The following is a 22,571-nucleotide window of genomic DNA, read 5'->3' on the forward strand; positions in this document are numbered from 1 at the left end:
GTGTAAATAAACATTCACAAGACTAAGTACCAAACTGGAAACCTAAATGTTTAGAAGGATAATACCAAAGCTACTTAATAATCAAAGAAGGAACCTAAACAGGATCATAAAAATTCTCTTCTTAAAACTTTGAAAATAACAATGTATAGTGACTAACCTTTTGATATAAACCAGGCTGACTTCACAAAGTTCATTTTATGAAAGTGATAAACAGTATGTGACTGTATTCTTTAACATTTAGTATACCTCTATCTAGCGTTTGATTTGTTGACTATCATTTTTTTCTTAGAGAGTAGATCTACAAATACACAGTGGTATTAAGCAGCTATTTGTGAAAATTCAGACAGTAGCATAAATTAAACTTCTGAAAAGCTGAAGCATATTTACTGTAACCTTTGACTTTATCTGAAAATCTTTTGACTCATAAAGCAACACATATGAGACAATTTATCTAGAATATAAGTATAAAGAAAAGTAATTTGTTTTCTGAAAAGAATTTTTAAAAATTCAGTTCAGGTAACACAACAGATTTCATGTCCTATCTCATGTACTTTTCTTCTGACTTAACAACTTCACTCAGAGGCCATGATTTCACATTTTACACAGAACACTGGCGTAATTGGCTACCTGAGTTTCTAGCACACAGCACTTTAGAATAAGGAAACAAAAAAAGGACTAAAAAGTAGCTCAGTAAAGACAACAGAAGTTAACCAAAAAAAGAGGAAAAACCAAAAAGTAGCTTTAGAAACCCAAAGTAATCCATTGAAGGTAGAGACAAATGGTCCTTACATAGCTTAACAGTTCATATTGTGTATATGACTGTGTTATAGCTAAATATCTGATATTCAAAAGGTTAACTATAAAATTAACTTATTTGGAATATTTCATCCCCTATAGTGCTAGAAATATTGGCTATTACAATGTATAAAAAACCCACAATCATTTCAAGTTTCTTAAGTCTGTGTCTATAAATTATTAAATTGATAAACCGTGAAAAACTAATTCAACCAATCAATAACTGTTGTCTTATATGTTTTAAAAATGATGCTATAACAACATGGAGATAAGAAAAGATTAAGACACAATCTTTAGGCAATCATAACCTAAGAAAAAAGAAAAAAATCAACACAGACTGACATATGCCATAATAAACTTACAAAAGTATTTATAAGAGATCAGATGAAGGGGATGACTTATGAGTCAAAGAAAGATAGGTGAAGGAAATGTTATGAAAAAAAAATAACATTTGAGATACACCCTGGAAGATGAACAGAATTTGACAAGTCAAGTTTCTGGGGGCAATCATTACAAATTAAAGAAACAGATTCCACAAAGTATAGATGGCAAGAAAAAATGGAAAATATTATTAGTAATGATAGTAAGTTTGGTTCCTATGCAGAAGACAGGTATTATCTAGAAAGGTTGTTTAAGGTCAGGTCTAAAAACAAAGAGAACTTTAAATATATGTTACTCCTTTTAATATTCATTACAATCTTATAAAGTAGGTATTATTGCCCCTGTGTGAGGAATAGCCCCAGTGATCCTGCCTCCTAATACCCATGCCATTTTGTAACCTCCTTCCTTGGAGTAATTTGATTCTAACTAATATAACACCTCAACAGTGAGAGGATGTCACTTCCATGATTAGATTACAAAAGATTCTGACTTCTGTCTTAACGGTAGACTCCCTTACTGGACTTTAATGAAACAAGTTGCCATATGGATAGGCTCACATGGCAAGGAACTGAGGGCAGCCTTCAGATAATCACTGGTTAAGAAATGCAGCCCTCAATGCTATTGCTTGCAAGGAACTAAATCTTGAATATGTGAGCGGATAAGCATATTCCTCCCCACTCAGGTGTTCACTGGTGCCCTTAGTCCTTGCCAACACTTTAACTATAGCCTCTTGAGAGACTCTGAAGCACAAGACAGAGGAAGCCATGCTCAGGTTCCTGACTCACAGATACTGTTAATAAATGTGTGTTCTCTAAGCTGCTAAATTTATGGTGATAATTTTTGCACCAACTGATAACTAATACAGCTGCTAATTTACAGATAAAGAAGTTGAAGCTCATAGTGGCCACATAACTTGAAAACAGCAGGGCACCGAGTCATATATAAGATTATCTGGCTTTAAAGTCTAAATTCTTTCTATTATATCACATTTCCATTTAAAATTATTCTAACTTAATATTCAATAGCAATTGCATATGACCAGTATCAAAGTAAATATTCATAAGTGATGTTAATTAACATGAAATTTTAAGCAACTTGATACACAATAACTGTTTTATCTCAAAATTTCTTCTACAGTAATTTAGGCAAAACAACAGGCACTATATATTCTTTCCAGGCAAAAATCTATAAAGAGATTAAATTACACCATCATTCAATAACAGCACAACGGACCTTTGAATAATGTGAGTGGGCAGTACCCAGTTTCTGCAAAAATGTGAATTATAAACTACAGGAGGCCCTCTACATATGCGACTTCTCCATAATAGATTCAACTAATCAAGGATAGTGTAGTACTATAGTATTATTATTGAAAAAAAAATTCTTGTATATGTGGACTTATAGCTCAAACCTGTGTTGTACAAGGTCAACAGTAAAGAAAATAATCCAGTTATCTTGATTCCCAGCCTATTTATGTAGTCTCCAACTGCTTAACTGATGCTTCATAAACATTTACTCTTTGTTATTGTTTTTTCAGATTACTTGAGTGTTGGGCATAAAAATATATGACATTAAGTGTGTCCCTCATATACTTTAATCTTCCTTTAAAGAGGAATATATAATAAACATATTTGAGTTAATTTCTAGTAAGTGATGATAGATTTGTATTGAATCATATTTATCCTTTTTTTTCCTATTTTCCTAGGCTCTAAAACTGACAAACTTATAATGAGCCAGGTTTAGGAAACAACTGTTTTTTCCCCTTGAGAAATTTCCTGCTCTTCACAGTTTTTTAACCTCTACTTTACCATTACTACCACTATCTTATAAGTGCCCAAGTTAAGTAAGCAAGTATAACATTCAGAGAAAAAGCAGTATGAATTACCTGGCCAAAAGTACACTAACATTTGATTTAAGAACTTGTAGTAAAAAAGAACACTGATGCATAATAGAAAGAGCAGAAGTTTTGAAGATAAACAAACCAGTGCTATAGTCCTGGTTCTACCATTGGCTACAGTATCTGGCACATAGGCACTCAATAAATTTCAGTCTCTTTCTCCATTCTCATTCATTCCTGCCCTCCTCACATTTTTCAAGCTTCCAGTGCCAATGAAGAAATTTAATAATAAGTAAATTAGTGGGCTCAAGTTTAATTAAGGCCAACAACAACTAATATATCTAACCACTCTTAGTCACCTATGCAATAAAAATGAACAGCTGAACTTACTTTCTGACACCTACTGGAGAATTTAATCTGGACATCATAAGCAAATATGTATAGGTACTAACTTTTCCAGATATAGTTTCCAAAATTCAGATTAATATTAAAATAGTGCATAATTATCCAAAAAGCATAATGTCCTTACATTGGACAGCAGAAGCATTATGCTGTGGAAAATACAAAAGGTTTTGAGTCCTGTTTTAGCTGTGAGTTACTTAACTCTAATAGATGTTTCCTCATCTATAATAACATGATTATGATATCTACCTTACAAGGGCTTGCTGAGAGATTAGATTATACATGATGTAAAGTGTCCACATGCTTCACCTCAATAGTTAAATAAATATTAGTCCCCTTCTCCTCAATATCTGACTCATCATTTTTCAAAGGCCTTCCTTCAAGGAGTTTCATGTTCCTCCATCCCTTAAGAATGTGGAACAGTTGGATATGATGATGGAATCAACTAGGTCATATTATCTATTAGAGCGAAGAGTAAAGAATTTACGTCATGATAACTGGACTTACAACTACTTTAAATTTGAAAACAGAATCAAAACTTCCATTTTACATTGATTTTACATAACTTTTTCCCCTAAGACAAATGCACCAATCAGTAGAGTTAAAGGATCATTTACCTGCTTCCATCAATCAAAGCGACACTAAGGAGAAATGATTTTAAACAACTTAAACTTTACTGATTTCCTCACTAGTCCACCCTGGTTGAAGGGTACTTGCTTGTCTTTTTCCTCTATCATCTGTACTTCCGACTCAAATGATTTAGGAGTAGCCAAGGTAATAATTTCCTCTCAAGAACTATCGTTATGAAGCTAAAGAACACATATAACATCCTTCTTGACTTCTTTCATTCATCTTAATTCTGATTATATTTTTAAAGCTGATTTCGTCTTCACTGAGGAAGCAATAATACTACACTTCCTTCAGGTACTTACTTTTTTATATGCGAAAATTAATTTCTCATTTCATTTTCCAATTATTCATTCAACAAATATTTAGCTACCCTGGTGACTCAATTAGTAAAGAATCCACCTGCAATGCAGGAGACACGGATTCGATCCCTGGGTCGGCATGATTCCTGGCGAAGGAAATGGTGACCCACTCCAGTATTCTTGCCTGGGAAATCCTATGGACAGAGGAGCCTGGCGGGCTGCAGTCCATGGGGTAGCAAGAGTCAGACACAACTTAGCAACAAAACCACCACCATTATATGCTAAGGCTTGAAATACAAAAGTTTACAGGTCATTTATAAATTCTGTGAGACTGCTTTCCAAGGAAAGGTGTAGTTAAGGAGACTTAAAACTTACCTAACAAGAAAAGCAAATGAGCCAAAAGCAAAATTACACAATATTATTCTATAAAAATCAAGTCCCAAATTACATATAGTGCCCAACTGTTTTTTCCAGGTGGCAAGTTAAATATGTTATCTGTATTATAACTTCTCTCCTGAAAAACAGAAACACCTTTTTCTCTTGACATTAGCTCAAAATGTTGATAATCCTTTAGTAGAACCAAGAGAGCTATCCACTTCTTCCACCTTTTACTCTTCTCCCCAGAAATGTTCCAGAGAATGTGCTATCAACTCTCTTAATATGTTAACTCTCTTTATTCTCTCACAAAAGTCACACACAGCATAAGATTTGGCATAGAGGACTATAGAGGACTATCCCAAAGCACCAGCAACTACTAATGGTTGCTAAGGAAATGAAGAGGAAGTAGTAAGAATAGACAAGAATAATAATTAATCGTACATGCAATGGCTCAGACATGAAAAGTATTAAAGTATTTCAAGTCTTGAGGTTAGAGAGTTTTGCCCTTGAGAATCACAAAACTATTCATACCACAACACAGATTTCATTTGCTGCCATTTGTAAGAAATTGAATGAAGTTGATTTGTTTGAAATCAGCTTATTTGCCTCTATAGCTATTCTTCAAAAATCTAAAATACCAATGATCACATATAAACACTAAATTAATATAAACTGGAACTGCAGCTACCACTTCGGCAAAACACAGGAAAACAATCATCTCCAAAATTAATTTTCCCAATTTCCTTTCAACTACACCAGTCTTATGTTACATTTGTTTTCCTGTCATGAATTTTGAGAGCTGTCATTCACACATCTAAGTTTCAGTCTAATCAACATAACCTAAAAAAGGAAAGAAAAAAAATTGTCTGAGAAATTTGAACATAAGAGTATGTTGAAAATCACACTCCAGTGTGTTTTTAAAAGTTCCAAGCAATAGTTCAGTTTCCCCTTTCCTCCGTCATTCTGCTCACTCTCGCCCCCCCTCCAACCCCCCCACCCCCACCCCACTTCACCCAGACAGAGGGTAACAGTCTGAGCTGCCCTGGTTGAGTTGATCCTAAAGTTAACATTCAGCAGCCCATTTCCAGACAGCAGCGCTAAATCTATTTGGATAAAACGCGTGTGACCCAGACAGTTGGCACTTGGCCCAAACGCGTTGCACCGGCAGCTCAAATAAAAACAAGAGTAAGAAACTCACTCTCTTGTTCCCTCTCAGTGCGCTTTCTCACTCTCTCCCTCTCTCTGCTTCCACTACAACAAGGAAAGAAATTACCAAAGACAGGAATTATAGTAAACACTATCTGAAGGCAGCTTTCCAATAACCCCTCCAGCACAATCCCCTCTCCAGTCTCTGAACTTTGATCCCATATACCATACACACGGACATATCCCGATATTCAAGGCTCCAGAAGGTTATGAGCCTACCATGTCCCAAGTGGCCAAAAGTAAATCAAAAACACACGTTTCCATCTCTTTGATTAGCCTATTAAGAGCTTAACATATCTAGAGCATCGGGACTATAGCTAGCACATTAATTCTGCCCTCTGAGCCCAGGCATAAAATATGCACTTGTCTGACTACTTAAGACACTGACTTCAAACTGTAAAATGCAGGTCTTTTTTTAAGAACTGAAAACCAGATTAAAATCACATCATTATTACTTTCCCAATTACTACTTGGTGATCAAAGACCACAAAAATCATAATCAAGTCATAATTCACAAAACATGTCTATTTGTATAATAAACATATATTTCTTTGTGCATCATAAAATATTTGCAAGACCCAGAATTCTCCAACCCCCGACTAGTCTGGAGTTAAAAGATTTCTATCTGTAAAATGAGTTCAGTCAAGCTCACTCATTGCCATTAAAAAAAAAAAAAGAAAAAGAAAAAAAAAAAGCACACACAGAAAAAAGTTTTCTACGCGTTATTCGGAAGACAAGCAAAGCACAAGTTTTAATTTTAAAAAAACCGGTTTCATTGAATATTGTGAACTCTTCCTTACCGTTTTCATCTTCAAATTCTGATAAAAAGTAAGTTTCAAACAATAGAGATTGCACTGGACGACTCACGTACTCCCTCTCCTCTTTTTTTCTGCCCCCCTTTGCAAAGCCACAGCACTGAGTTAGTTATTCTGCAGCCAGAATAAAACCCTATAGTCTGGCTAACCCGGGCTTTAGAGAACGGACTTTCCGATTTGGCAGAAAAAAAGATGCCTTCAATACATCCAGGCTATCATCCTGAGATGCTGCCTTTGCAAACCCCCTTTCTCTCCCGCACCCCCTCCCTCCAAAAAAAAAAAAAAAGGAAAGAAAAAAAAAGAAAGGAAGGAAGAAAAAAAAAAGACTTATTGGGGGTGGAAGTGGTGCCCTCTCTTCCTGGACAGCTTAGTGCCTTTGCTATGCAAATAACATGTGAAGAGCATCAAAAGGTATCAGGAGAAAAGAAGACAAGAAGAGCAGGAAGGGCAGCAAAGTTTTGTTGAAGTAGCCCTAGATCTCACTACCGGCCCCCAGCCAACTTGAATTGCAGCAGTAGAAAATTTTGGCAGCTTTTCCTCAGAGGCAGAGCACACTGACGTCAGTCTGCAGATGTGCCGGGCTGCGTCGGGTGCGCATGTGTCCTGGGCCGTCACGTGGAGGGGGAGGGGAGGTGGAGGTACAATCGGGGTAACCAACTACCAGCCATTCAGAAGGGTGTAGACAATGTCAACTTTTCCACCCCGTGAATGAGAGAGATCCTGGCCCTTCTCACCTCAATCCCCTTCCCCACTCCGCCTCGTTTCCTCCTCTTCCTCTAACCTCTTTTTAGAAATTCTAGCTTGGTTTGTGATTAGTAGTTTCTTGGAAAAGGCAAGGGGGAGGGAGGATGAATGGCTTTAGATGAACTAATGTCACTGTTAAGATCTCTGGTATCCTTCGTGTATTTTTTTTTTAAAGTCCGCTCAACAATGTTAAAAGTTTCACATAAACAGTGTCTCTGAGGAAACGATAGTAAACATCAATCAGTGGCAGATTTCAAGACTCGGTAGCTACAAGTGCACAAAATGCCTGTGTGTGAGCTTTTTCTCCCCCTTAATATACCTCAACAAGCAAAATTGCCAACAAAAGGGAAAGTAGACTAAAATAAACTAAGACCAGCACATTTTCCATCTGATTACTGACTTCAGGTTATGTGGGGCTTTAAAAGAAAAAAAAAAAAGTGGGGGAGGAGAGAGAGCGGGGGAAGAGAGAGAAGCTTGCATTATTTCCAGATGAGGGTGAGACTGGATGGTGTTTTAAAGTGCAACCGGGGAAAGCTACAAGTATATATTTTTTTAAGACAGTATATTGAATGAAACTTCAATGACTGCCCCAATGAAAATAAATCCCAAATCAGACCCCAGAGTCGGGGGAGGGGACAGATACCCTCCTGCTATCTCAAGATAAACAAACAAAACCTGAAAACTGGTTCTTCAAGTTTCCTAATCCAACCCCTCCCCCACCAACTCCATACACACCAGCTGCCCGTCCACACTTTAAGGATAAAACAAGGCTACAACGTAGCACTTTCACTTTCATTTGCTGGGGAAAAGCCACTGGCATTAAACTGTGAGTGAAATGCCCAAATATGTTTTCCATGTCCTAAGAAAGCAAACAAAGTCTGGCACACAAATCGGAAACAGGAAAAAAATGTGAGAATAGCTCAGGACAAATGTTGCCTTTCAGCGGTGTAATCTGCTGCATCATTTATCTGTCTCTACCGTTAAGAGGAGGGTAGGGAGAGGTTTAAGAGTTTCCGAGGGGAGGGGAGTGGGGGGTGGGGGAGGGAGGCTGGGAATTGACGCCTCGAAATTCCAGTTCGCTGTTAATGCCAAGTCAATTTCCGATGGCCAGAACCAGAAAGGGGAATTGGACCGGAGGGAAGGTGATGGGGAGGAGGGCGTTTCTGAATACCAGCTCTTAAGTTTCAAGCTTCTGTTAACACTATTGCTCATTTGATTTTTTTTTTTTTTTCTTCCTACACCGGAGGTAGTAGGTGTAATACTTCTGGTGAATACATGAATAGTTGGCTAAAGAAGGCATGAATCAGACTGAGAACATCCAAGAATACAGTTATTTCTATTCTTCTTTGAGGACTGAAAGGGGAAAGCATCTGTCCACAGTCAATAGTTTGCATCTTGACCTCAATCAGTTATGTCTGGCTCAATTCCATTTAAAATGTAGAAACATGACCTGAGGTTGGAACTGACAGTTTTAAATAAAGATGATTCATATGGAGATATATAGATAGATATTTGCATCAAAAATACAAGTTGGCAGTACGTGGGGTCGCAAAGAGTTGGACACGACTGAGCGACCGAACTGAGCTGAATACAAGTTGGCTAATCTCTTAGCAATAAATGTAAATACTAAAAATAAGAGTGGGCACAGAGCTGGCTTTGCATCAAACCACCTTTGAAATAGTAGTTGAAACTTATCCTTAATTTTTCAAAACCTGGTAGTGGACACAGCCAGCAGAGAAAATTTAAAGTTAAGGTTTGAGCAGTAATCATGTCTATAGGCTGACTGGAAAGTTTTTACTCTCATCTAAGACAAACTGCCTTCGGAAACATCAGTACTGTAAAGGAAAGGAGCTTATTCAATGAGCGGTGGACTTTGGCTAATTACTTATTCAAAGAGTGCCATCCTGCGTCTAAACAGAGTAATGAAAAATTTCCAAGAAATTCCCATCCTATCCTTCAAATGACCTAAGAAAAATAGCAAGAATAAGGGTAAAAAATTATCAGCATAAGAAATGATGAATTCTCAGTTTAACTCTGTGTGTGTGTGTACATTTTCACTATATGACAGAAAATTCACACACATTCAAAAGCAGAAAAATAGTACAATGAATCCCAATGTATCCATTATCCAGTTTTAACAAGTATCAAATCATGTCCACTTTTCCTATTACTGGTTCCACCCCACTAGATTACCTTAAAGCCAAACTCAGATAACATCTCATTTCATTCATTAAATATTTACTGTATTTCTAAAATATAAAATATAAGGACTAAAAAAATAGCCACTACTACACTACTAACTTAAAACACCAATCCCTTAATTTCATTAAGTACTAGATTTCCTCAATGGCAAATAAAGGCTTAAAAAACTTATTGGAGAAATCTAAAAAAAAAAAAAAAACTTATTGGAATCAGATCTATACATTGCATGAGGTTGATCTCTTATGTCTTCTTTTTAAAGAACTTTTAATGAAGTAGAATATTCATAAATAAAAGTACATAAATATATCTTGATGAAAGTGTTATCCTAATGTATTTTCACAAAAAGAAGCTACGAGTGTAACCATGTAACTTTTAATCTGTTGGATCCCCCTCATTTCTTATCAGGCCTCCCTGCTGGCTAGGCTGGTAAAGAATTTGCCTGAAATGCAGGAGACCCAGGTTCAATCCCTGGGTCAGGAAGATCCCCTGGAGACTGGAATAGCTATCCACTCTAGTATTCTTGCCTCGAGAATCCCATGGACAGAGGAGCCTGGGAGGCTACAGCCCATAGGTCCCAAAGAGCTGGACGCGACTAAGAGCACATGCCTTCCTTATCGTGCAATGTAAACACTGTATAATATTTTGCCCTCCTAACACTATACATACCACTTCCATTAGCATGGAAATGTTTTAGTGCACTACCCAGACACTATTTTTTAGCTGAATTATATGTAACAAATTTAAATCAAACCCTGAATTGAATTTAAGTTGCAACAGGAATTCTTTAAAAATTTTTTTTAATTTTTATAACGAACAATCCCCTACTCTTAGACGTTAAGTTTTTGCTCCAGCTTTCTTTCTCTTTTCACCATTTCATTTTAAAATGACGGAGGAATCGGGGTAGAGGAGAGATGGAATGGGAGTTTGGCAAATGCAAACTATTATATGTAGAATGGATAAACAACAAGGTCATACTACATAGAACAGGGAACTATATTCAATATTCTGTGATAAACCATAGTGGAAAGGAATATAAAAAGAGTGTATACAAAGCACTCACTTCTCAGTGGGAGACACATTGGCTTTAAAAAATAATAGTAAAAATTAATTTTAAAATTTTGAAAAGAAATAAAGATTATGGGCAAAGTGGAATAGATAGCAATCTCCCTACCTAAAAATATCTCTGCTATCAGTTTTAAAAATATAATTAAATGCAAATAAATGGACACTTTCAGGAAATCAAAGATGAAATGAATGGAAATATGGGAGAGGAAGAAACTTGTACACCTACACACATATATTGCACACATGTGTGTATTCATTTCAGAGACTGAAAAACAAAGGTAGAAGAGATTGAGAGTCAGAGAAGAAGGACCAAGGGAATTTTAAGGGTAATAAAAATTGTAAGGTAGTTTATTAATGTATTATTAGCATATAAATTAAATTTTTTTAGTTAAAAATCAAGCCATGTCTTAAAGTTACTGTGTTTTCTTGTATTTTCAGAAAAAAATGAGATGAAGAATTCTGATTTTGTGTTTGTTTGAAATTATTAAATTGAAGCAGGTGACTATCTCTAAAGATGATGAGTTTTAAATTTACCTCACAGACATTAAAACCAGATTCCATACACTTTCTATACAAAACATTTTATTCTTTCAATAGGACTGGATTTGAATTTGACATAGTTAAAATAAATATCTTCTAATCTTTGAAAGACTACTCTAGGATTTCTTAGGTAATGTGCAAAAGTTCAAAGCAATAAAGGAAAAGATTGGTAAGTTTAAACTTATTAATGAAAAATTTTAAAACATTTTAAAAAGCATAAACCAGAAAGTGGGAGAAAAATTTTAACAATATAACTGAAGCATAATAAATATCAAGAATATTGAAAGAACTCTCACAAATCTATAGAAAGTGAAAGTGAAGTAACTCAGTCGTGTCCAACTCTTTGTGACCCCATGGACTTGTAGCCTACCAGGCTCCTCTGTCCATGGGATTTTCCAGGCAAGAGTATACAAGGGACAGGTCAAAAAATTTTTTAATGGTATAAACAGGAAAGTAGCAGGAGAAAAAAACCTGAGGACCAATAAATGAGTAATGAAATGTTCAATCTTGCTAGCAATCATAGAAATGGAAATGTTTCTTTCATCAGAGTGACAAAAATGTTACAATTTGATAATATCAAGTGTTTGGGAGGACTGGGCAAACTGGACATATAATATTTGGGGTTTTTTCCTCTTTTTAAAAAATTATTTATTATTTTTAAAAATGTTTTATTTTATACTGGAGTACAGTTGAGTAACAATGTTGTGTTAGTTTCCGGTGATTCAGTTATACATGTACATGTCTCTATTCTTTTTCAAGTTCTATTCCCATTTAGGTTATTACAGAATATTGAGCAGAGTTCCTAATGCTACACAGTTCATCCTTGTTGGTTATCTATTTTAAATAGCAGTGTATATATGTCAATCCCAAACTCCTAATCTATCCCTCCCCCCTTACACTTCTCCCTTGATAAATATAAGTTCTTTCTCTATGTCTGTGAGCCTGTTTCTGTTTTATAAATAAGTTCATTTGCAACTCTTTTTTCAGATTCCACATATAAATGATACTGTATGATATTTTTCTTCATCTATCTAACTTCACTTAGTATAATAATCTCCAAATCCATTCATGTTACTTTGAATGGCATTATTTCATTCTTTTTAATGGTTGAATAGTATTCCATTGTATATATGTATTTACATACACACACACACCCACACACCATGTTTTCTTTATCCATTCATCTGTCAATAGACATTTAGGTTGCTTATGTGTCTTAAATATTGCAAATAGTGCTGCAATAAACAATGGGGTGCATGATTCCTTCTGAATTACAGTTTTCTTCAGATATATGCCCAGGAGTGGGACTGCAGGATGATATGGTAGCTCTACTTTTAGAGTGTTAAGGAACTTCCAGGCTGTTCTCCATAGTGGCTGTACTAATTTACATTCTCACCAACAGTGTAGGAGGGTTCCCTTTTCTCAACACTCTCTAGCATTTATTGTTTGTAGATTTTTTCATGATGGTCATTCTGACTGGTGTGAGGTGACATCTAATATATTGCTGATGAAAGTGTAAATTAAGTGCAAACACCACAAAGAGCAAATTTGGCAATATCTAATCCAGAAGAAGACGTGCATTTTTGACCCAACCATTTCATTTTTAAATACATAACCCTAAGAAATTCTTGCAGATGAGCATCCACAATAATAAGTAAGGGAACATTATTTGTAGCAGTGAATAAATGAAATAACCAAAATGGCTATCAATAGGGGAAAAAAAGTTGTAATCTATTTCTACATTGGAGTATTATATAGCAGTTAAATGATGGACTAAAGGCACATACATCAACATGGATAAATTATATAACATTAAGTTGAAATACTGCAATAAGATACATTATGATTCAAATTGGGATAGGATGTAGATATATGACTATATGTATATAAAGCTTTAATTATAAATATTTTTAACACTAAATATATATCTCAAACTTACCAAAGGCTGCAGAGGAAGAACATAGTATCTCAGGGATCATACTTACCTAGGAGAGAAAGAGGATAGAATTAAGGAGTACAAAGTGAGCATCAGCTAATCTATAAAATTCTGTTTGAAAAACAACTTGAATTACCACAAAATGTTAACAGCTACTAATTCAGGGTATTGAGTGTACATGGGTATGTATTAATTTTAATCTCTATATAATTTTTAAAAATGCAACTTTATAAAAAAGGGGAAAAGATTACTGTGATTTGTTGTTAGCATTTACCTGGCAATTTCAAAAATATTTTAAATTTGCAATCAGCAATATAATGATACATTATGGGTGAGCAAAGCTCACTAAAATTCATGTATTGTGTTTTATTTTATAATTTCAGTCAGTCTTTATATCTAAAACTTTTTACTACAGATAGTGACAAAAAAATAATTTCACTTTAACTTTTCTTTCTTTATTTAACTTATTGAGTATGAGATCAATTGCAGGATTTTTTTTTAACTTGCTAAGAAAAGTGTGTGTATAACCAATTATTTTTAACTGTATTATACAAATATCTATTATTCAGAAAGGAGAAGAAAAAGTCAAAGAATATCACTGAGCTAACAGCAAAGGCCTTGATGCCAGGAAAGACTGGGGGCAAGAGAAGGGGATGACAGAGGATGAGATGGTTAGATAGCATCACTGACTCAATGGACATGAGTTTGACCAAAACTCTAGGAGATAGTGAAGGACAGGGAAGCCTGGTGTGCTGCAGTTCCATGGGGTCGCAGAGTCCAACATGACTTAGCGACTGAACAACAATAGCAAAGACCCTGATATGCCAATAACAACTGCCTACTCTTCAGCACTGTGCAGAGAGCAAGAGTATAAAAATAAAAGGCAAGGTTCTTCCCCTCAATAAAGTTACAGATGGACTGCAATAATTTACATAATTTAATGAGTAAGTACGATGGGCTTCAAACAAGATAACTCAGTGCAGCCTAAATAATGATTTTTTCGGACATGAAAGTGAAAGTGAAGTTGCTCAGTCGTGTCCAACTCTTTGCCACCTGTGGACTGTAGCCTACCAGCCTTCTCAGTCCATGGGATTTTCCAGGTAAGAGTACTGGAGTGCGTTGCCATTTCCTTCTCCAGGGGATCTTCCCGAGCCAGGGATTGAACCCAGGTATCCCACATTGTAGGCAGACGCTTTACCCTCTGAGCCACCAGGGAAGCCCTTTTTGGACATACATGCAGACAAATTTTGTGGTCGATTTTTTAGTTCTCACTTGAACTCCCAACGACATTCAATTCAGTTGATTGCTCCCAACTTCTGGAAATCCTAATGCCTGATGTGACTGTATTAGGAGGTGAGGCTTTGAGGAGATGCTTAGGTCATGAGGATAAAACACTCATAAACGGGATGAGTCTTCTTATAAAAGAAACCATACAGAGACCCCCTCAGCCCTTCTATTTTTGCAAATGAATGATGTAATTGCTATTTTTGTCTTTGTAAACTATCTTTTCTCTTTAGTATCTTTGAAAATTCTTTTTCTTTGATATTTTACAGCTTTATAAACTGTTTCACAGTGTGGCTTATCCTGCACAGTATTCAGTGTACATTTTTCTGAGGCTTTTAGTTCTTCTGCAGAAAAGTTTTCAGCTATTATCTATTCAAATATTGCTCATCTATCATTCCTACTATTCTTTCCAGCAGGAACTTCTATGTCGAAGTGCCTCAATTTGTTCTTTTTTATCTGCTCTTCATAATTTTTTTAAATTTTTCTGGATGAATTCTTCAAATTATCTTTCAATTAACTAATTCAATCTGTAACTCTATCCAATCAAGAGTTTATCCTACTTGTAGAATCTGTATTTAAGTCATTATATTTAATCATATATGGGACATACAATTAATTCCTATTTATAACCAAATGATGTTTCATTTGTTCCTATTTTTGTATTACAATGTAAATTAATTTCTCCCAGCAACCTCAAAATACCCATTTTAAAGTCTTTGTCAGACTGTTTCATAAAATTAATTTCAGCAAGTTAAAGTTCCATTTGATGGTTTGGTTACATTGGTAGAATGCCTTCAGTTTCAAAAAACAAACAAAATCTGCCTCAGAAGGAAAATGCATTTTCTTGTAAATCATGCTCCCTAGTACCGCAGCTCTATGGTCAATTACCTGGTTCAATAACATCAGGATTTGTTACTTTTTTGAGATACTGCCACACTAAATATGCCAGATTCTTCCATGGCAGCTCTCCAAATGGTTACAAAATGGCTAAAGACTCATAGATATTTCATGCAGATGTAATAACATCCACCAGAACACCACAAACCGTTTCATGTTTATTTTTTAAAATCAATAAGAAAAATCTTTCCCCAATTCCTCAGTTCCCATATACTTCCTTTCCTTTGCGCATAGTTTCCACTATCATTAACATCTTATATTTGGTGTTACACTTGTTAAAACTGATGAATTAATATTGATACATTATTATTAACTAAAGTCCAGTTTACATCAGGATTCATTTTTTTGTATAGTTCTATGGGTTTTAATAAATGCATAATGTTATGTATCCACCAATAGACTTATCATAAAGAATAGTTTCAATGCCCTGAAAATCACCTGTAATCCACCTATTCATCCCACCCCTCCTGCCCTACCCACTAACAATCCCCTAAAACCACAATCAATCATCTTTCAACTGTCTTCATATTTTTGCCTTTTCCAGAATATCAGACAGCTGGAATCATACAGTATGTAGGCTTTTCAGAGGCTTCCCTGGTGGCTCAGAGGTTAAAGCATCTGCCTCCAATGCGGGAGACCCGGGTTCGATCCCTGGGTTGGGAAGATCCCCTGGAGAAGGAAATGGCAACCCACTCCAGTATTCTTGCCTGGAGAATCCCATGGACAGAGGAGCCTGGTAGGCTACAGTTCACGGGGCTGCAAAGAGTTGGACACAACTGAGTGACTTCACTTTTCTTTCACTTGGGAATATGCATTTAAGTTTCCTTCATCCTTTTTGGGGGCTTGACAGTTCATTTGTTTTCATATCTGAATAAGCCATTGTAATCCATTGTCCCATGATTTGTCCATTCAATTACTGAAGAACACCTGGATTGCTTCCAATTTTCGACAATCATGAAAAAGACTGCTAAACTAATTGGTGTGCAAGATTTTGTGTGAATGTTAAGTTTTCAACTCATTTGGGTAAATACCAAGAAGCATAATCGGTGGACTGCATAGTAAGAGTATGCTTAGTACATTTTTTCCCAAATGACTGTATTTTGCATTCCCACCAGCAATAAATGAGTTTCTGTTGTTCCACACTGTCAGCATGTGGTCATTCTGATGGGTGTTTAGTGGTATCTCACTGTTTTTCAATTTGCATTTTCTTGATGACATACAATGTGGAAATCTTTTCTTCTTACTTGCTGTTTATCTTGTTTGGACAGGTGTCAGTTTAGACATTTTGCCCTCTTTTTTTTTAATATATATTATAAATGCTCTATTTTTTTTAACACAGAGGAAGCTTGGTAGCAGATCTGTAGCCACTTGATGTTGTTATAACTAATTACAGTTCAGGCTCTCTTATAGAATGTAAAGGTACACTCACATATGTATATGTAATTGTTATGAAAATTAAACTTAGTCACTAAAAGAAGATTCATTATCTGAACTTTCTTCTGTTTTTTTCACCTTCACCATCAGGCACTGGAGCATCTGGCCTCTCAAGAAGATCTGTGTCTAGTCCTTCCGATATCATTTTGTTTCTTATTGCCATCACTGGAACACCCACTTGAACCATTTTGAGATATCTAGCATATCTTGGATCTTTGGCTACAGTTAAGATACTTTCTGGTGTTACTTCACTTTCCTGTGGTCCAGAGTCTTATAAACTGTTCTGCTGTGATTGCTCTGAAGTGGCTTCAGAGTATGTTCCATTTGTGATCCTAGTGACATTTACAGGAGGTACTTCAAATGTGACATCATCTAGGCCCGGGATAGATGATAACTTTGCATCTAAAACATTGGGAGTTGTTTCAATCTGCTGGATACGAAGAGAAAGGTCTGCTAGTTTCTCCTCACAAACTAGAAAAGCGGTTGAGGAACTGTACAGTGTGCACCACAAACTGGCTTAGAAACGCCACCGTTCTTTTCTGTTGAATAACTGGCACCTTAGTCAGGTCTATGCCTGAGCCCATGAGAGGGAGCCCATCCTCATCCATCTCCTCAACAGGTGGGGGACCCAGGGCTCACCCCCAAACCCCTCCCCAGCCCGACCCGCCCAACCCGGTAATCTGCCCTCTTTTTAACTGGGATGTTTGTTCTTATTGTTGAGTTTTCTGTATTTTGGTGAGTTCTATCTTTTATCTTTTTGGTATATGTGTTCTGCAAACATTTTCTACACTTTGTTTTTAACAGAACAAAAATTTTAATTTTAATAAAATCCAGTTTATAAATTTTTTAAGTCTTCACCAAACTCAAAGTCACACTAGATTTTATATTATTTTCTAGAAGTTTTGTAGTTGTGCATTTTATATTTAGGTCTATGATTAATTTTGAGTTAATTTAAAGGTGTAATGTCACTATAGCAGTGCCCAGCTTTCTTTCTTTGCATATGCATGTACAGTTCTATCACCATTTGTTGAAAAAGACAGAGCTTTCTCCATTGGATTGACTTTCCTCTTTGTCAAAGATTAGCTGATCATATTTGTATGGGTCTGCTTCTGAGCTCTCTATTCTGTTGCCGTGATCCATTATCTGATTTTGCACCAACTTCACAATATTGGTTACTACAGATTTACAATGAATCTTAAGGTTGCTGTCAGTTCTTCCACATTGTTCTTCTTCAATATGGCAGATATTCTGGGTCTTTTGTCTTTCCATATAAATTTATTCAACTTCCAGTACAATGCTGAATAGCACTGGTGAGAGGACATATTCTTGCCCTGTTCCTGATCTTAGAGAAAAAGCATTTGGTTTCTCACCACTAAGCATGTTAGCTGTACATTTGCTATAATTTTTTTTAAAAGAATAAGTAATAATGTACAAGATGGTGGATGCTCTTTATCAAGCTAAGGAAGTTGCTATTTCTAGCTTGCTGAGAGCTTTCACCATGAATAGGTATTTGATTTTGTCACATAGCTTTTTAATAACCTACTGGTGTAATTGTATGATTTTTCTATTTTCTATTTTGATAATATGATGGTTTACATTAATTGATATTTGAATGTTGAACCAGTCTTGAATATTTGGAATAAATACCACTTGGCTGTGGTGCATAATTCTTTTAATATATTGTTGAATTTGATTATTTTGTTGAGGATATTTGTGCCTGTGTTCATAAAAGATATCTGTAGTTGCCCTTTCTTAAAAAGTCTTTGGTTCTAGTATTAGGATAATGTAATGTCTGGTTTTGGTATTAGGATAATGCCAGCCTCATAGAAAGAATAAGCTTCTATTTTTTGGAACAGATTGTACAGAACTGTCATCATTTTCTTCTCAAATATTTGACAGAATTCACCAGTGAAACCATTTGGGTCTGATGTTTTCTGTTTTTAAAGTTTAATAATTATTGATTCAATTTCTTTAATATATAGGCTTATGCAAAGTGGCGATTTTTCCTTGTGTGAATTTTAGTAGGTTGTGTCTTCCATAAAATTGGTCCAGTTCATCTAATTTATAACATTTATGAGGACAGTTATTCATAATACTCATTACCCTCTTAATGTTCCTGGGATCCACAGTGATGGCCCCTACATACAAGTTCTCAAAAACTTAAAACATTTTCTCCAACATACTCAAAACCATACACACACACAAAAACAACAGCAAAAAAACCCCTTCAAGGCCTGTAAGCTTAGATGGGGTACAAATCAAGACTAATTCTACTGTAATTTACTTTGTTTATGATTGAGATGAAAAGTGGGCAAAAAACTGTGCTATATAAGAAGGCTGGATTAGCAAATTAAAAAGTAGGATGCAATCATCATAGTTTTCTTTAAAACTTTACACAAGCCCATGCACCCTAGAGCCCATGCTCGGCAAGAAGAGAAGCCACCACAATGAGAAGCCTGTGCACCACAACGAGAGAGGAGCCCTTGCTTGCTGCAACAAGTGAAAGGCCGCACAGCAATGAAGACTCAGTACAGTCAAAAGTAATAAATAAATTAAATTATATAAAAAAAATTTTACAAAAGATGCTGTGGTAAAAAGATCCAACTTAATAAATGTGAAATCAAGACTTATCAAATAAATCATCAAATTGTTTACTGCTTTTATCTATTGATTTTTGTAATTCACAACACAGAGAAGTTCACAAACAACAGTATTATCTGCTCTGTAGAAATACTGTCAAACTTATTCTGCCACCACCATTTTCCTTTTTCTAGTAACTTCAAGGAATATTAAGTTGCTCATTCCTCTGAATCTCAACTAGAGTATTCTAGTAAGGTATTTTTGTATGTCAGCTTCCTGAAAAAGAACTTGCAAGTTTTCTAAAATGTAACAGCATTTGTATTTTCTACAAAAGGGACACGGTATACTTGGAAGTTTTTGCCTGTTTTAAGAGAGATTTAGTATTCAAGGTAAATAAACTTGAATAATATAATGCAGTAGAAATCAATTTCAAAAAATAAAAATATACACCAAGTCCACTCTGAAAACTAATGATATAAAAAGTGTTTGGAATTCTCTAGTTATATGTATATACTTATACATATATGTAGTTTAATTATATTGTCACTTATTTAATTATATTGTCACTTATCTACCTATGATAAAGTCTATTTATTAAAATATCATGCCACATCCCCAAAAAAGCTAAAGAATTTTAAATGAGAATTTTATTTACAAAAATGTCACAGAGGATTAAAAAAATTTTATGAACACAATATCATTAGTAATTAACAGAATCAAGAAAGGTTTAATATATATATCACTTGTAATATAATACACATTAAAATAGTTTTCATGCTACCTTTATTCATTATTTTTTAATATTCCAATTTTTAACAAACCTAGAAATATTGTAGTATACATGGAACAGATGTACTATATACTTAAAAATTATGCTACATTATACATTAAGATACTAAGTCAGTTTTTTAACCTCCAGCAAATTATGGCCTTTCACCATAATTTATAAATTTAAAGGATGTAAGCACCAAATAGAACTTGAAATGCATAAAATAAACTGGCATATATTTTAAGAGAAAAACATTACATTAGGAATATAATTAACAAAGAATTTTCCAAAGAATACTGCAGAAGTAAGGTATATTTAAAGTATTATAATGATTAAGTCTAGAATGTTTTTTACTTATTCTTGTCAACTCAGTTGAAAACACAAAGCACTGACTATGAAGCTATCATTTTTAAGTGAATAGTAGATGGCAGCATGAGTCATTTTAAGCATGAAAGGAAAATGGACTATATTATGTGCTTTGGTTAGCAAATAACGCTCTTTATCCAAGTAATTCTCAGTGTTTCCATTACCCTTGAACAACAAGATTCTTTATGTACTGTGTGAAAAAAACACCACCTTTTTACTGATGGAAGGCTTCCAATCTTATTCGGGTTGGATCTTCCGGATGTCTCAAGGCAATTCCATTACGCAGGAGCAGCTCAATATAAGGTGGCCAAAAAGAATCACTAATTTTGACATATGGGTCATGTGGAACACCAAATAATCTATTTAAAAGAATCTAGGAAAAAACATCATTCAAGATATATCTTACTTGGAAAAAAAAATTGATACATATATTAAAACAGTTTTTTTCTTAAACCAAAGAATGTTGATCTCTTTTCTCTTTGAATAATTGTTTAATCATAATTTCTATGTATTAAATAGTTGATTCTCTTTTTTAAAAAACTACAAATATTACTGAATGGAAATAGCTTTAAAATGAATCTTTGCCTCTGAATTTTTAAAACATTTCCTAAAAACGTGTTAAAAAGCATTTACAATTCTCCCACTTCTCTAAATATTAATAATTTATGTTAGAAATTTGATTATAACCATTTCTTCAAATTGAAAAACAAAGTTCAAAAAATTGTACACATCTTAATATTTCAGGGAAATAGAAAACACCAATCTTCCCCCTCCACTCAAAGCCACTTATTCATCTGATAAACCTTCAAAACAAAAATTCTATCATCATTATTTCCTTCAAATTATCTCAAACATCTTTGATCTCTTCACTAAGGATATTGAGAAGTTTTCAATACCTGTAGTAAATTATATAAGACTAACATTTCTTGAACCACATTCCATGAAATTGGTCTCCCTAGCAATACTCTCAGCATGGAGTAACAGGGTTCTGTGGTTAAATAAGCTCAAGAAAGATGCTAATATGCACTGAGAATGATTCATCTTTCCCAGATTCGGGGCATTAGAAAAGTGTTGTGAGAAACACACATTAAATATTTAAACATTAATATTCTATGAGATATAATGAAAAATGTTAAATATGTATCAATTATTACTCTACCTCCTCAGTTCCCACAAAGTGCCTTCAAAAATTACAAAACCAGGATTCATAAGGGTTAAAAGATTCCTCAAGGGGTACATAATTAGTAAAAGATAATAGATTACAACCCATATCTTTGAACTGCCATGCCAAAGTTTTAACTTAAAGATATTATTTTTTTTAAGATATTATTTTAAGAAACACAGAAAAGGAAAAATTAAATTTATATCATAGCAGTAAAGAATCTGCCTGCAATGCAGGAGACATGGGTTCGATCCCTGGGTTGGAAAGATCCCCTGAAGAAGAAAATGGCAACCCACTCCAGTATTCTTGCTGGAAAATTCCATGTACAAAGGAGCCTGCCGGGCTATAGTCCATGGGTCATAAAAGAGTTGGACACGACTTAACAGCTAACAACAGTAAAAGTGTCATAGAAATATAATTAAACTACTAAGTTCTCATCTCAATCACATTTCATGATAATATCAGCACCATAATTTTTGTTTAACATTCCAATTCTTAAAGTAAAATTTCATCTGTCATAAATTTTAGCTAATTATTCTTCTTTTTTTGGCTGTGACAGTGCAGAATCTCAGTCCCTCAACCAGGGACTGAACATGGACTGTGGCAGTGAAAACCCAGAATGCTAACCACCAGGCCACCAGGGAATTCCCTAATTTTAGTTATTTCAAGAACCACATCCTAGAGAAAAAAGCTGTTGGTCTCATTTATTTTAGGTATGATCATAAGAGAATAAGATATTATTCCCATTTTAGAGCAATTTGCTCAAATTTTAATATAATTTAAAATCTAACTTTTCATTGCTATATAAAATAATATCAATCAAAATCCTACTAAATGCCAGAAATAATT

At 34.8% G+C, this 22,571-nt stretch overlaps 2 protein-coding genes, 1 non-coding gene and 1 pseudogene across 12 annotated transcripts in view; 1 reads left to right on the plus strand and 3 right to left on the minus strand.

Annotated features, from left to right (window-relative positions):
- Nucleotides 1–13,589, minus strand: part of ADAMTS6 (ADAM metallopeptidase with thrombospondin type 1 motif 6) — a 288,202-nt gene extending 274,613 nt beyond the window's left edge. For 5 of the 6 annotated variants that reach the window (XR_011491254.1, XM_070476751.1, XM_070476749.1 and 2 more), the window contains exon 1: nt 6,729–6,997. The gene's annotated coding sequence lies outside the window, so the exon portion shown is untranslated. Of the gene's footprint in view, nt 1–6,728; nt 6,998–13,233 lie in introns of those variants that run through there. The other variant, XM_070476750.1, reaches the window with a different exon arrangement.
- Nucleotides 13,590–16,002: 2,413 nt separating this feature from the next.
- TRNAW-CCA (transfer RNA tryptophan (anticodon CCA)) lies at nt 16,003–16,074 on the plus strand. The gene has a single exon. It is a non-coding gene; the product is annotated as a tRNA-Trp (tRNA).
- Nucleotides 16,075–16,177: 103 nt separating this feature from the next.
- On the minus strand, nt 16,178–17,515 carry LOC110148397 (WASH complex subunit 3 pseudogene; annotated as a pseudogene).
- Nucleotides 17,516–20,125: 2,610 nt separating this feature from the next.
- CENPK (centromere protein K) overlaps nt 20,126–22,571 on the minus strand; it is a 31,661-nt gene continuing 29,215 nt past the window's right edge. For 4 of the 5 annotated variants that reach the window (XM_020910354.2, XM_070476758.1, XM_070476759.1 and 1 more), the window contains one exon: nt 20,126–20,933. In XM_020910354.2, coding sequence (XP_020766013.2) covers nt 20,775–20,933 — 159 coding nt within the window. In that variant the 3' untranslated portion in view covers nt 20,126–20,774. The remainder of the gene's footprint in view (nt 20,934–22,571) is intronic. The other variant, XM_070476761.1, reaches the window with a different exon arrangement.

Source organism: Odocoileus virginianus, chromosome 14, assembly GCF_023699985.2.
Source record: "Odocoileus virginianus isolate 20LAN1187 ecotype Illinois chromosome 14, Ovbor_1.2, whole genome shotgun sequence".
Lineage (NCBI taxonomy): Eukaryota > Metazoa > Chordata > Mammalia > Artiodactyla > Cervidae > Odocoileus > Odocoileus virginianus.